The sequence below is a fragment of the Filicampus tigris genome, chromosome 1 (assembly GCF_054856515.1).
Source record: "Filicampus tigris isolate MCC_2025a chromosome 1, RoL_Ftig_1.0, whole genome shotgun sequence".
Lineage (NCBI taxonomy): Eukaryota > Metazoa > Chordata > Actinopteri > Syngnathiformes > Syngnathidae > Filicampus > Filicampus tigris.
Genome location: NC_141217.1, coordinates 23753808 through 23769295, shown reverse-complemented (window position 1 = coordinate 23769295; position 15488 = coordinate 23753808). Strand labels below are relative to the sequence as shown.

At 41.3% G+C, this 15488-nt stretch overlaps 1 protein-coding gene across 11 annotated transcripts in view; it reads right to left on the bottom strand.

Annotated features, from left to right (window-relative positions):
* The window catches only part of agrn (agrin), a 263386-nt gene that overhangs the window by 69170 nt on the left and 178728 nt on the right, over window positions 1–15488 (bottom strand). For 6 of the 11 annotated variants that reach the window (XM_086027856.1, XM_086027921.1, XM_086027930.1 and 3 more), the window contains 4 exons: window positions 8902–9099; window positions 8521–8721; window positions 1216–1358; window positions 775–880 (listed from right to left, as the gene is read on the bottom strand). In XM_086027856.1, coding sequence (XP_085883982.1) covers window positions 775–880; window positions 1216–1358; window positions 8521–8721; window positions 8902–9099 — 648 coding nt within the window. Of the gene's footprint in view, window positions 1–774; window positions 881–1215; window positions 1362–8520; window positions 8722–8901; window positions 9100–15488 lie in introns of all 11 variants that reach the window. The other 5 variants (XM_086027847.1, XM_086027871.1, XM_086027866.1 and 2 more) reach the window with 1 other exon arrangement.

Sequence of the window (15488 nt, the reverse complement as noted above, 5' to 3'; positions counted from 1 at the left end):
GTTGATCTTCAAGTCAGAAATCAAAGTTACAGTACAACCTGTGTGGGATAGTAGGTGCAAATCATGCAGGCTGTAAAATGGTTACTTCAATTGGCTGTTGCCTCTTTGACAAATGCATACAAACAAAAGTGTGGTATATCATGAGCTTTTAGAGGCAGCCACGTTCAAAATTCTGCCATAAAATTGCAAAAGGTAGGGCTAGTGGCAGAAGGATTACCGTTTGAGAAGTTGTGTTACAGGGCTGACATTTAAGCAGAAGATGAGGAACAATTTAGATTTATTTGTCACACCATGGGGTTGTAAAGTAAATAAAATCACATAAATAACACTGGCCAAATTATGATGCGTCATTTGTCATCCTCCACACCGCTTATCCTGTACAGGGTTGCGGGGAGGTGCTGGAGCCTATCCCAGCTGACTATATGTGAAAGGCCTACTACACCCTGAACTGGTCGGCAAACAGTCGCAGGGCACACACGCAGACACAGTCACTGAGTGGGAACCGTTCCCACGCTGCCCACACACAACGCAGGCGAGTCTACACCATCGGGGACCCCAAATTATGATGCATTTATCCCAAATTGTCATGCATTTTCTCCAACAATATTTGAGTAATGTGTGTGTGATTCCTGGAACATTTCCAACTAGACTACATTACAAATACAGCATGGACATTTACTAATCATGCCCCATTAATGGATGACATGAGAGGGCAAGAGATGTGGGATGTCAATGACAATGAATGCGGGACATGCATGGAGAGGATAAACAGACCTGCACACAATCCCAGGTGCTGAACTGTCAACTGCTGTTGTTTCTCACATCTGGCCTTCTTAAGCTCACACTCATTGCTGTAACCTTTCCCATCTGAGCCACATACCTGCACGTGAAACACAGAGAAATACACAATCGACCATGAATCACAAATACTTTTGATGCCAGTGTTACAGAGAACTCACCTCACCCCACAACAAATGGTAATCATTTATTTTTTATCTGGAATAATTATAATTTGAGTTCGTATCACAAAAATAATAAGTGCTCAATTTCAAGAATCAAATGAACTACAGTAGACCACCTACATTGGCTAACTATCTGACAAAATTGGTTAGGATTTTTTTAATCTGGTTTGCAAATGAGTGGGTCAATCATTTGTTTCACAACTGACTCAAATCAATCATATAAATAAAATTGTATTGTATTGGATTGTATTACCTCGATGTGAGGCACAGTGTGGCAAGTGAAGTCGCACACGCATCGATCTTCTTCGGCATCTTCATCCAACGAGCCTCCAAACATGCGACAGCGGTCCTGTTCGCAGCTCTCCGCACCAGACCCCGACCCTCCTGAGCCGCAGTCTGCTTGAAAATGATCAAAGGCATATGTTAATTTGCATAGGAACACACAGGTGTGATAGAAGCCAATGCGTGACTCATGCTGAAAGGCTTTTTTGAGTTATAATATGGCAAAGAGAACGTAAGGGTCAATACACATTCCTGTGTTACTACTTCTCTAACTTTTAACACTTTCAAGGAGATTAGCTGTTAAGACAATACCTGTACAGTCATTAAAAGTTTTCTCATAGCCTGAATTCAATCCCTAGAGTGGGTTAATATTCACTTTTTAGCAGGGAAATTAATTTCAAACAAATCGAGCCCCCTGCCACTGATTTCAGAGAGTCCACAGAAACAAGCTTGGCCTCCAACTGTGCAAAAAAAAAAAAAAAAAATGGTGGAAAGGCATGCTTTATGGCTGCCTGCTTTCAGATATGGGGATTTAACTAAACACAACACTGAGGTAATTGAGTTCTTAATTTCTAATTAAATCTCCCAAGACCCTTGAGAAAGTTGTCCCGGTAGGTCCTTCACAGTGACCTTGGGAGAAATTTTATTGGCTCACTTCTATAAGTCAACGAGGTGCTCAGGTTGGCCATATGTTGAACAACGCCCCATAATTCAGACCATGACCGCGGCCGGTGGGACCACAAAACTGCTTGTTGCAGCTGCTGTATAAACTTTAGCACACAGCGATAAATCCAAGTCTTAAAACCGGCAACGAAAAGGGAAGAAAGAGAAGCTACAGGATTGTTTGGGGACTCGTTTAGGGAAAACAACAAACCTCGAGTAAAACTCCTGAGGGAGAATAGGTGAAAGCGTGTGAAGGCAGGGAATGAAAGCAGCCATCTTGGAGAAGATAGAGGGAATGTGAGATGCAGAGAGTATGCAAGACAAGGACCCAAGGGGGAAAAAGAAAGTTCATTTGAAACAAATTTGTTATTCAAAAAAGAAAAGGAAACATCCAACCAAAAGCACTCAATGCAGCAAAATAAAATGTGATCAAGGTATGCAACTGTACCGTGCACAGTTTGTTTGGATAATATTTTATACAGAGGCCCTTTATGAATAGTAGGACACATACAGTTACGTAGCAAGATTACACCAAAAAATACTAATGTGATTGTCAGGAAATAAAACAGGAGGGGCGGGGAAGAGGGCCTAGGAAGAACACATGGAATACACAAAATCCACAGAAATTTCTCAGGATGCATTCCAAAATCATGTCGGGATAAACTTAGCAAACCTTAGCGAAATCTTACTTGCGTATTGCAAACCAACAATCGGGTTCGACCATCTAATTTGTGACATTCTCAAGTTAAATAACATTCTCCCAGTTACATTCTATAACAAACCAAGTGAGCCGAAAGAGAATGGAATAACAGCAGAGCCATTCCAGGGTTGGCTACTTGCCCCTGCGCCGGTGTACGCAAGCTCAGCAGTACACAACAAAAGAGAAATGCAGAAAAAGCCAATTGGTATTCCGCTCAGGCCTCCTTCTCCGAGACAAATAAATAGAAGAGATAAGACACAGGAATGGAATACAGAAAAGTGAAAAGCAAACGGGGGACTCCTAATTAGCTTTTGCTCTCTGATGTGCCCACCACACAGCTGGAGAACCTTTCAATTAATGAATGCCCGGCCAAGATGACTACATCAGCTCTCTGCATTTGCCCATCCAGTCACTGTTGCTCAATCTAGTCGAAACGCTCCGTCTATTTAGCAAAGGGAGCTCTATTAAGATTCAGTGGTGAGGAGTGGGAGAGGAAATAAACAGCATACAAAATACACAGAGGGGAGAAAGAAATCATTTTGAGCATTTGACAATGTCAATAATAGAGGAGGATGTTTTTGTCTAAAATGTCTCGAAGAGTGTCGAAGCGATAGACAAGGAAATAATAGAGGCCAATGTGAGTGTGACGACGTCTGCTCGACCACATTAGTCAGGCCATTCTCTGCTGATGTCCAAAAAAATCATTGTGATGTGTCCAGGCCAAAATAAATCAGGCCATGTGCTTTAGCTGTGAATTGTGAATGCCTCTAATTGGTTGTTCTAGTTCCAATAAATTCAATTCAGATAAATTGAAGTGCTACTAGACCTCTGCATATAGATATTGAATCCATTAGTTTGAGTTGATACCTGCACTGTACTCTGAAATTCTGGAAATGTGCAAAACTCCCCATCTTGTTATCAACTCCAGTCTTCTACAAGACAGGGTGTATGGATATTGTCAGCTATTCAAATAAGGCTTGATATCTTGGTATTGTTATGTTGCAGTGTGACATTAAGAACACTGTTTTAATCTCCAGTTAATGTCTTCTGTTGGCATTTTACACAACAACCAACTTTAACCCCCCCACCATAGGTTATGCACTGCTCTCAACTTGCTACTTTTCCTGAGTGGTGAAAAGATGCTAAAGCCAGGCCAACCCAAGTGTGAAATTAAACAGGTGATAAATTCTCCTGTAAGGTGGACAGAGGGGACACTGTCATTTTTCATTACTGCTAAATTAAAGCTGAGAGAAAACAATGTCCATTTATGCTTGCCGCCCTTGGTTCTGTCAAGCTAGACTAAAGGGGAGTTAAAAACAATATATATATATATATATATATATATATATATATATATATATATATATATATATATATATATATATATATATATATACATTTCCTGGTTTTGTCCCAGATTTGAAGTATAACGAGTGCAAAGGAAATAGTCGACAAGACCCATCCAGCAGCTAAATTAAGTGCTTAAGCAAGTTTTCGACTATGTAGTGTGCACAAAGGAGGTTGTGTTTGTACTTTCGTATTTTAGCATGCAACAGACCTAATAAGATGACAGGACTGTCCTTTATGAGGGCGGCTTCATTTTGACTCAAACAGCCACTGGAGATTTGTGAAAGTGAAACTTTTAGTTGGATAATGGTGTATTAAATAATGGAAGACTTAGCTACTCTTCAGAACCTACCCACAATTACGCACAATCCTGGGAAGCTAATTTACAGCCTGTAAGCCGCTACTTTTTCCACATGCTTTGATTTAAACAATAATGCAGCTAATTTATGGCTTGGCTAACATTATATGGCTAACAAGCCTCATGCACCCATACATTTAGGACCAATACAATTTCTGCCCCCTAACCCTTGTTTCAACCCTCGGTTGTGCGCGTTCACAAGAACGAAGGGGTGTCCCAGTATTCAGAGGGCTTGCTCTCACATCAGGAAAAGGCGGCAGGTCCAACAAAAAGCCCGCAAGCAAGCCAACAGCGGTGAGACTAAGACCTCTCGCTCTACGTTACAAAAACAAAGGAGAAATAAGGTCTCGGATGTGCAACGATCATCCTCGAAGCATTGTGAAATGGCACTGTAGCAAGACTTGCTAGGACAACATTGGATACGAGATGTTTGTTTTTAATTATGGCCGTTTCGTTGTTCCTCGCCCTAACCTGTTTCAAGTCAAATCCACTTGCAGGCCGTCACGATTCTTGGTGAGCAGCAAAAATTATGATAGCTGAAATTGTTAGCAAGGTAAAAAAAAAAAATCTCTTTACACCAAAAAATAAACATGTGTCTGAACACAAGAAATCCAGTGAAATAGCTCTAAGACATTCATTTTGTCTTCTTTTTTTAGATAGCGACTAGCTAGCTAGTGGCTGAGTTTAGCAGTCAACACCATTGCCTGTAATTCACATCTTTCAACGTCACAATCTTCACTATGCTCACTGACGGCTAACCAACTAACCACCAAACCAACCAACCAAAAAAATTCTAATTCAGACTGTATGAGTGTAATCACCCCCAAAGAAAATCTAAGCTAACAATTTCAGTATTTTCACCCTCCGGACGGAGTGAAGGACATGACTTGACTGCTTACACAGTAATCTGGTTCAAACTGTTGCTGATTGTCAAAACAAATCAGGGAGAAGACAGATCTGTGGACTCTGAATGCTAAAACTAAATACAACGCTAACAACAAAGCAACATGCCTCTCTCAACTGTGTGTAATCTGTGCCAGAAATTCATCTGATGGTCGTAAGATGCAAATTTTTCTCCATTTCCCACTGTGAGCTGCAAGGCCGATGATGCCGTCCAAGGCTTGTAAATGATTCAGATTAAAACTTTGTTGGGCAGAAATTCAGGCTTGAAACAAATATAATTTGAATGGTGCACGCCCATCTCAACTGACTGACTAAGATCTAAATAAAACTAATGATTATGATGAGTAACACTCCTACTGCACTTCTTACAGATAGGTTTGAAAGACCAAACAAGAAAGCCAGGCCTCATGCTTTTCCCTGTAGAACCTTATCGATCAGAGCCAATTCAAGCGCTGTCTGTACCATTTTTCTTCCCAAGGGGCCTGATTTTTTTTTAATAGAAAATAGTGCAAAATGGAGACAGACTTGAGTGGGCGACAAGGCAGGCAGCAACAGTGAGCGAACACAAAAAAGAGACAAGATTCTATTGTGTAAGCCTCTGAATGAAAATGAGCAAGTGATGGAAAGTGGCGGATGCTCGGGGACAGTATGAACTAGGCGTAGAATGAAATAGAAAAACTGAACCATCAGGCAGAACGACCTAGTGTGGGGGCCCTCGGGGGAGGTGAAGGTTTGTCTGCCTGATGCAGGGCCACTACCAGACAATGCGGATGAAGCAGGAGATAAAAGCCTGAGTGTGATGCGGGGGAGCACACTTGTGCATTTCTTCATGCTCTACATACAAAAAAGGTCACTCTCTCAGTCAATGAAATGGTGTTAAATCTACCTCAAGAGGCTTTGGCATCATTAGTCGCCTCACATGCCCCCGGCCAATGTGGTAGACAATGGCAATGAAGGAACCGAGGGTGTCGGAGAAAGAGTGAAAAAAGGGAAGAAACGAAACACCCATGGCAAGCTGTGGAGTGGAAGTGGATTCATCTCATGTTGATTTGCTCCATCCTCCACCTGCCCCCTCTTTTCTTCTCTGCAGCTACCACCCAACCCTCCTGCTGGCAGCAGTAATCTGCTCCCCTTCACACGTTGTCTGCTTGCTGTGATCACCCACAAGCCACGAGGGGAACGGTGTGCCACCATCTGCATGACAGCCAGAGGAAAGCTTGTCGCTCCCCGCAGAGTCGCTTCGAGGAAGGGAATGTGATATCGCCGCCCGGCTCTGTCAGTGCTTATCCAAATATGATTTGCTCACTGAATTAGATCTAATTCATTGAAAATACAACATTACATGAGAACGACTGGCTGAGCTACAGGCCTAATAACTCTGTACAATGTACTGGAAAAGAGTAACTGGATAGTAGGGCTTCTAAAATGAGTCAAAAACAAGGGCCCACTTTATCAGTCAGAGCACAAACAAATTGACGGTCGTCTACTATAGGGGTCTAGAGTGAAATTGCACAGCAATTGAAGGAACAGGAGTTAAACAGATACAGCCACTGATAATATTAGGTTCTGTTTGACTATTTCAAAGATAGCAATAAACTGTTATCCATTTGTTTATGATACTGCATGTTCATACACCATATGCCACAAAAGTTATAAAATAGGTCCCAATAATAAAGATCAGTAACAGTTTCCATCTTCATTTGGTTGCTTTGCTTTGTTTTCACAAACACGGTAGGCCAATACACTTAATAGGGATGGTCCGATCCAATCCACTGGATCGGTATCGAGTCCGATTCGGGCCAAAACGACTGGATCAATATCGGATTGTTTTTATTAGAATCAGTTCGATCCGATCCATATGCCCAAACCATATGATGTATCCTCAACTTCACTTTGCGGGACATGCTTGCGACACCGGCTAGCGGGTCTCATACCGGAACTACAAATACTTCCTGTTTCCGTGTCTAAGAATTATGAGAAATGTAGTCGTACTAGCCTATTGCTGCGAGCAGATTAACGCAAGCTGAGCATTTCTGGCTGCACATTTCCAATGTTGCAATGTGGGACCAGTGTGAGGTAAATGACACATTCAGCTTACGATAGCTGCAGTGACTGAGCAAAAAACGTTGGGTAATGGTGAGTGCATTGACTTATTTACAGCTGTTAAACTGTCACCCATGATAGCATTTAGCAATAGCCAGCCACAGTAAGAACACAACCACCCATCACCAGATTGATTTACGATGTTCAAACTTTGTTTTTTCATCTGTCAGAGGATGACCATCTGTTCTATGCTCGAAGCAACCCCCATGTAGTTGCACAGTGAACAAAAACAATCGAGATACATGGCACTACCCGATATTTCTTGTCTGGTCTGAACCTAGCATAACAGTGCTAAATGTAACAAATAAACATACGGTACAATTTGAATAAACTATTTAACATACTGTACATGCTTCACAAAGAAAATGTGCCTTATAATCAAGTGCGTTGAAAATATTTTAAAACAGACCCGTTGATTGAGATCCAATTCTATACAAAACACTTTTTTGTCCCCAAGGGGGAATTCAAAAGGCATAAGGAGTAGCATTAAAAAACAAAAACAGAAAACAAACAAACATAAAAACATACATAAAGTGCTCCAGTTAAAATATTACAGCTCCCGTTCAGTCCTGCACAAAATTAGGAAGTTGCTCCTCAAATGAAGACGTATTTCGAGCCTTGCATTCCATAACATATACATTCTCAGATAGCCTGAAAGATATCTTAGTGGCAATGAGCAGTATTGGGATGATAGTGCAATGCCAGTTATTTGAGTTGATGCCAAGGTCACAATTCTATACTTAGTTTTTTACGACCGGTAATTTTTTTGCAGTTGAGAAAAATATTAGCTCATTTGGGGGACTGAACTAACATTTTTTTTTTTTTTTGATTGAATTGAAATCTATTGAGGGATTGGTCTCCTCTTATGTTTCAACAGATTTTTAGATGCAAACTAGCATTGTGCATGTGCTTGGATCACAGAATTCACACAAAAAAGAAGCCAAGAGTGACAAAATGATTTCTAAATGTCCAACTGACCTGCCTTTAATCAGCCAGAATGAATTGCCATTCCCCATGATGCACTTTATTTATGGCCACACAGTTCCAGTTCATGAGCATGCGGCGGGTGGCATGTGATGCCATTAGCAAAAATGGCACTGAAGACTGAATACTGTATGTAAGGTCAGCTGATTAAGATGATTACACAACTTCAACGGCCGGTTGGTGAACATAATTACGCTATTTCAAAGTCCATTTCCTACCTTCATCGCAGCTGCCGGCCTTCGCCACTTCGACTCTCTTCTTCTGCACGCACGAGGACAAGCGGAGTTCACACTCGTTCTCGTAGGTGGTGCCGTCACTTCCACACACCGGAGAGAACGCTTCACCGGAGCACGGTGGGCACTCGCATTTACTTTGGACACAACGGGCGCCCCAGGCACACACAGTGTTGCCACAGGTTTCTGAAAAACAGAGAAGAGCGGTGCATCGTGTCTGTGAAAGTCAGCATTATTGAGAGATTTCCAGGGCACACACATAACTTTTCAATATTTGTTGATAATAAAAATACTGTATCTACTGGACTGTTGATTCAATCATACGTTCTCAGCTTGATACAATGAGTAAAAGCATGCACTACTTACTGCACTCTCCCTGACTGACCACTCGCAGGTCCATCTGTTTTTTGCAGGCCCGCACATGCAACTCGCACTCGCTGGTGTAGGTCGTGCCATCGCTGCCGCATACGGGCTGGTGGGATTCCACACACTCTGTTGCGCAAACGCACTGTCTGCTTTGGGCGTCACAGATTGCCCCGAAAGAACAGTTGGCACAGGCTTCATCTACAAGGAAAGAAGATCAGATTCAGTGCATAGCTGATCATTTTGAATAACAATGAGTTGGTTCGTAATGCAGCAAAGCAGTAGCAGTAAAATACAGATAATACAGAATTTCCACATTGATAGTAACACAAAACCAGAGTCTACCTGAGGCAAGTTGTGTTCATTGAACAGGAACTTTGAAAGAATGAAAATAAAAAAATGTTCTTCACAGATATAGCTCTATTGAGATTCAGATCTGAGGACATGAATAAAAAAAAAAGATAAGTCCTATGAACAATTTGTGAATGTGTAAATGTTTGTGTCTACTCCTGAGAACAATCCATCCAGTAATGTTTTGCTATTTTCTGTGTTACCGCTCTGTGTGGGTTAATGTAGCAGTTGTTTGACGTTTTTATTTATTATGTAACGATGTAATTTCCATTAGCCAGTATATGGTAGTTCACATTATATGTTAGCATTAAGCTAGGTGATGTTATTATTTTTTTTTTTATAAATGGTTTATTTGTACGGTTTGGTGTCAAATGTGCATTGTTTAATCAACAACATTGCATGGACATTGGGGAGAGTGCCTGTGGATTGGCAGACCGGGGTGGTGGTCCCCCTTTTTAAGAAGGTGGACCAAAGGGTGTATTTCCTTCTAAAGGGGGTCACACTCCTCAGCCTCCCTGGTAAGGTCTATTCATGGGTGCTGGAGAGGAGGGCCTCTTGGGAACTTGACTCAGATTCAAGAGGAGCAGTGCGGTTTTCTTCCTGGCCGTGAAAAAGTGAACCAGCTTTACACCCTCAGCAGGGTTCTCAAGGGACCAAACCCCGCTATGGGCTGTTCGGTCCCCGTACGACCAGTGTCAGAGTTAGCTGCTGTTCCGCATTAAGAGGAGACAGATTTGGTCGCTTGGGCATCTGACTGTGATGCCTCCTGGACACTTTTCTCTCTTCTGGTGAGGCGTTCCAGTCATTCACCACCTGGAAAAGGCTCTGGGGACAACCCAGGACACGCTGGAGAGAGTGTCTCGTGGCAGGCCAGGGAACATCTTGGGGTTCTCCCCGGAAGAGCTGGACGAAGTGGCTGGGGAGAGGGAAGTCTGGGCTTCCATGCTTAAGATGCTGCCCTGGCCTGACCCCAGATAAGTGGAGGAAAGCGGATAGATGGATGGATCTTTACTTTTCTTTTTTGTGTGCGTTTCACAGTAAACTTCAACTGGGAGTGCCAAATAGATAGATTCATGCAAGCACGCTTTGGATGTTTTTCTGAGAATTTTGTGAGCAAGAGTCTCTTCGTTTCTTCAAAGTGATGTTATAGTATAGTCTCACATTTCTTGACAGCGAGAGCGTGAGAAGAGGCACCAAGGATTACTTTAAAAATGTGTTTTAATAAGATACAGTGTGTTTTAATAATGCTAACAGTTTTAAAGCATTTGGGAAGGGTAAAACCAGATGCTACTCTAGATCACAGGTTTTTACTCTTCTCGGGTGGGTCTGGAATGTATCCCCTGTAATAAACAGGGGTGTTCACTGTTATGTCCAAAATATTGTATTCAAATTAGCGCTGATTATCATGATCACTACTCTCAGGTCAGTGCAGCCATAAATTAGGAGGTGATGGTGGTGAGCGTTGTCAGGTGTGTATCCCGATAGCGGACTTGAATTTTTATCAGCCGGACTTGAATTGTTATCAGCCTCTGTGCCCCTCAGCTGCCACTCCACAGGGAGTGATCCTCAATACAAAATGCATCACAAACACATCAGGTTGAAGGGAAGAGCGGTTAGACATGTTATCATGATTTTCAATGTGATTAATTGATTGTGAGGCCTATGTGAGCTTGTTGGGTTTTTTTTCGCTAATTTAGGAGAATTTGTCCAGAGCTCGGCCTCTGTTAAAAGAAAAAGTAAAACCTATACAACGATACACGAGCCACTATTGAAACAACAAGACAATGCCTACCCTTAAATATAGAGAAACCTAACCTTAAACAGCCTAATAAGTAAATCGATACCATCCATTATGACATATCTCAGAATCAAAAACAGCAGGGAGATTTTAACCCATTTTTATACATGTGGAGCTGCACTTAAAAAATACTTTATTGTTGTTTATATATGTTGCGTCATTGTTGCATTTCGTTCTTTTGGCCTGGCTCACTATAAAGAGGTGGCTCTTTCGGCTCCCAATGGCTCTTCTGATTTTTCGTTTCTTAAATTATTACCAAAATAATGTCAAATTAAATGAATGCAAAAAGCACTGTTTATTATGAAATGTGCCGTTTTTTATTCGCTCTACATGGTGCTACAAAGAATATTAACTATAAAAATGTAACTATTTACAATTGCACTGTTGTGCTAAACCAATTTCAAGTGAAACAACACAAAATCAGTCAAAAAACCCATACAAAACAGCAAAATATAAATGAAAATACTGTATGTAAAAGACAACGTGGTGGTGGGGAGGTGACAGTATTCAGATCACTTATATTATTAAGATGGGCTTTGAAAAACACCAAGTGCCTCAGCTTTGAGGAGCTGATCCAATTTCTTCTTTCTAGAAATTATTTGCCAGGTTTTTTTTGAGGAGTTACTGGTGTTGCTATTATGCACAGTCTCCAGCTTCAGCAGTGACAGCTGCATTAGACACACTAGCACCTTCATTAACATCAATTTGTTTTCCTAGCAGACTACACTCTACACTCTCCCTTTGTATTGTCCTTTTCCTGCTGTCACTCACTTCCTTTCTTCTGAAATACCGTATCGCTGTTTGTAAATGCCGCACCTCACACCTATGCTCCGAGCATTAAGAGTCAACGGCAGATATATTGGCCAATCATGTGCAGGCTCTTTGAAGTGAATGCACTGAATTGGTACAGTGAGTGGCTCCCAATCAGAAGCCGGCTCTCGTCGCTAGGAGCTGTTCATGGCCAACACATCACTACTGGACAGTCCAAAATGGAGCTATAGAGAAGCATTGCAATAAAGCTAAACGTAAATTGCATTCAAGGCACATTATCAATTAACATTTTTGATATTTGTGTGTCTATGCCTAATGTCCTTAAGCAGAAATTTCAGCAATTTGACTTTTGATTCGGGATTGAACATTAAAATGCTACGTGTAGATTTAAATAGGCTTTCGAATACAACAGCAACAAAGATGCTGGGTTTAATGGTACAAAAAAGACCCCATGATAGCATCTGTAATTTTCATGCTGCATTTAACGCAGGTGTTCCCACAATGCTCATTTCCTTTAATAACCTTACAACGGTTCATCAAGGTGCCTTTGAAAGTCCCTGGGCCTCGACTGGAAACCTCTGATGTTAGTTATCCCACTCTGATAGAGTCCTTTCTTCTATTTTGGTGGCAAAAGGTATTGAGCTTTGGATGGGTTGGTAGAAAAACAGACTGAACTCCATTGGTGAAAATAATATAATTACCCTCTTAGACACTATATTATTTTAATAATGGAATGTAAGCTCTCTGCCAAGTTTCAACCATTACCATCATTTGTGTTAGTTTTTTCATCTGTATGTTACCATGTGACAGACGTCAGAGGATCCATACCAATTACGGTCTCTTGCGCCCCAACAAAACATACCTATTATTCTCTACGGTTTGCTCCTCCTGGTTATCCCTCACCTATTACCTCATGCTGTTTGTGCGACTTATATACCACACTCTCCTGTGTGTATCATTTCTAAAACCAGTGGGAGGGCGAACAATCTGGTGTGGTGCAAGTTGTTATTTTTTTCCTATTCTCTCATCATTCAGGCATCTCAGCTCTATCTGTTTGGCTAAAGCCATACAAAAGACCCTGTTCCTGAGGTGAATGTTATATCCAGCTGAGGCGTCTATTAACCAAGCACGCCTGTCCCAGCCCACCGAGACAAGGTGGCGAGGTCACCCACCAGTAAAAATGCCAGAGGGGACTGGATTTAAGGGGGCGGGTGAGATTGGGGAGTTGAAATCTGAAGAGTAATACCAAATGTCACTCATATTGCTATAAAGTTGCACCCGAGTAATACAGATAACTTTTTTCTTTTTTTTAACAGCCCTCAGGGATGGAAATACAATCATATCGGAGTCTAACGTGCGCACACACACAAAACCTTAAAGGAAAGGTGGATAGGAAGTGCTACTCCGGATTAGATACACTAACTGTATCACCTCAAACAGTGGCCACTACTCAAATAGATTTTGGACCCCAATTAATCGTCAGCAGCATTAGCTACTTGAATAAATAAATGCTGCATATCAAATAAACAAGACATCTGCTGTAATTTATTTATTTCATTTATTGTCAAAGAAAGTCACCAAGACCTACCATTTAGTGATTAACTTTGCTCAATTGATTCTGGACCAAATGCAAGTGGTCTGAAACTGTTAGGAATTGTATCTTTTGGGGATTTCAACAAAAATGTAATTGGCTCTTATTTGTCTCAGGTCCCACATTTTATACAGTTTCATGGAAAACTGTGTTTTTCAACATCTCCTGTATGTACAAACTATAAATTCTTCACCAATTACTAAAATCAGAGTTTGTGACTTTTGCTTTAAATTTTGTCAACAGAGTCAAAGACTGTGTAGAGTGGAACCTCGTGTTCAAAAATGTAATTTGTTCCCTGCGAACGGAAAACTTTGCGAACTGAGGTAATGTTTCTAACTGAAATGAATGGAAATACAAGTAATACGTTTCAGGGACATAACAAAGTCATGTTTACCTTGATTTTAATCAGAGTGTAGTAAAAAACTAATCAGGACAATATGACATAGTTAATTATGGAGAATTAATATTAGCCTTTTAGCATAAAATATTGCACGCTGTCGAACCGAGTCGGTGGAATGTGGCAACCATTTTGGGCCAGTTGTATCCATGGAGAATGTAAACAAGGAGTTGCACAGTAAAAACGACATATTGAAATGGAAGAAAGGAAATGTGATTTCAAAGAGAAAAATGAGACCAAAAAAACCTCACAATCACCAGTGAGCTCTCGTACCATGGCCAAAGGTGGAACCTAGCTAGACTTTCCCCTCTCTCAATACGGTAAACACGAGCCTGCTAGATAGCTGTCACTAGCTAGTCGTTGCTAGCAGCTTCTCCTCCAGCGGAAGAAAGACTCTTTTGCTGACTCATCCCACTGCATTCAGCAATGCTTCAAGTTTTTTTTTGTACTTGTCTCTTTGTTTGTGTGCATGTAAAGCATTTGGCTTTCGCGAAAAGCACGATAAATATATTTATTATTCTTATCACTACCCTATTACAGATGGTAGATTTAGCCAAACCACACACTATGCAGCAAGATCACCAACATGAACACCATTACCATGTTTAGCTAACGGTAATGTTGTACATTTAGACTCCCTAACAACACTATTGCTAGCAGTTTCTTTCACTTTCTTTAGAGCCATACTGAGGGCAAATTTCGAGAAAAAAAAAATACCTGAAATGTGACACACTTCCAGTACGTGCTGCGAAATAAAGCACAACTAAGGCTTCTGTGGATACAGAGTTCGTGAAGCGAAAATAGCGCGTGAACAAAGTTCATTTTACAAAATTTTGCTCAGAAACTGAACTGTTCTTCAACAGGGTTGTTTGTAAACCGACGTTCCACTGCATATTTAATTCCGCTTCTCCCTTTCTGCCTCATAAACACTCTTAGTAGAGGAAATAGCCTGTAATAATTAGCCAGGATTACAGGGAATCACTTGTGATTGTGCTGAATGAAGCTGTGCAAACAGCCCAAAAACAACTCACATGATCAGGGCCATCGTTCCGCAGATGGCTAATTCCTGGCAAACCAATGGCTCGGCATTTTTTACGGCTTTACTGCCAAAAAGCAAAGAATCAACCATCCTCTGGGCTGGATTTCTCACTGGGCTGTTGCTTTGTCGAATAAACAATTATTCATTCATTTGAGTGCAGACGCATGCCGTTTACCTGTGGCATGGAACCGTTTGTGTCAAGCTGTCGGCCCATCAGTGAGGACTAGTTTCATTTCTTGTTGCCATGATACCAGAGACATAAGTTTCAATGTATAGAGAGGCAATTAATGGAATATGAGTGATGCTCTACACAGGCAGGCATCGAGGGTGTAATCCACTTTACACCTCGCCAACAAAATTCCTCTGTTATCTGAGCAGTGCAGGGAAAACATCAAACCCGTCCTCATGTTGTAAAACAAGCGGTCTAGCAATCACACAAAGTGGTTCCAAATCTAAGGTGAATGCAATGCCACACCTGAAAAGTGAGAATAATCCACCTGTATTGATCACTCCAGTTGGCCCTCTGCAGCTTTATTCTCCGCTATATTCTTTTCAAAATATCCAGAGCAAAAACCCATCATAGTAAAATGCTGTGAACGGGATATTGAGTGAGTGGGGTTGAGGGAAGGAGGTGCGGTGCGGC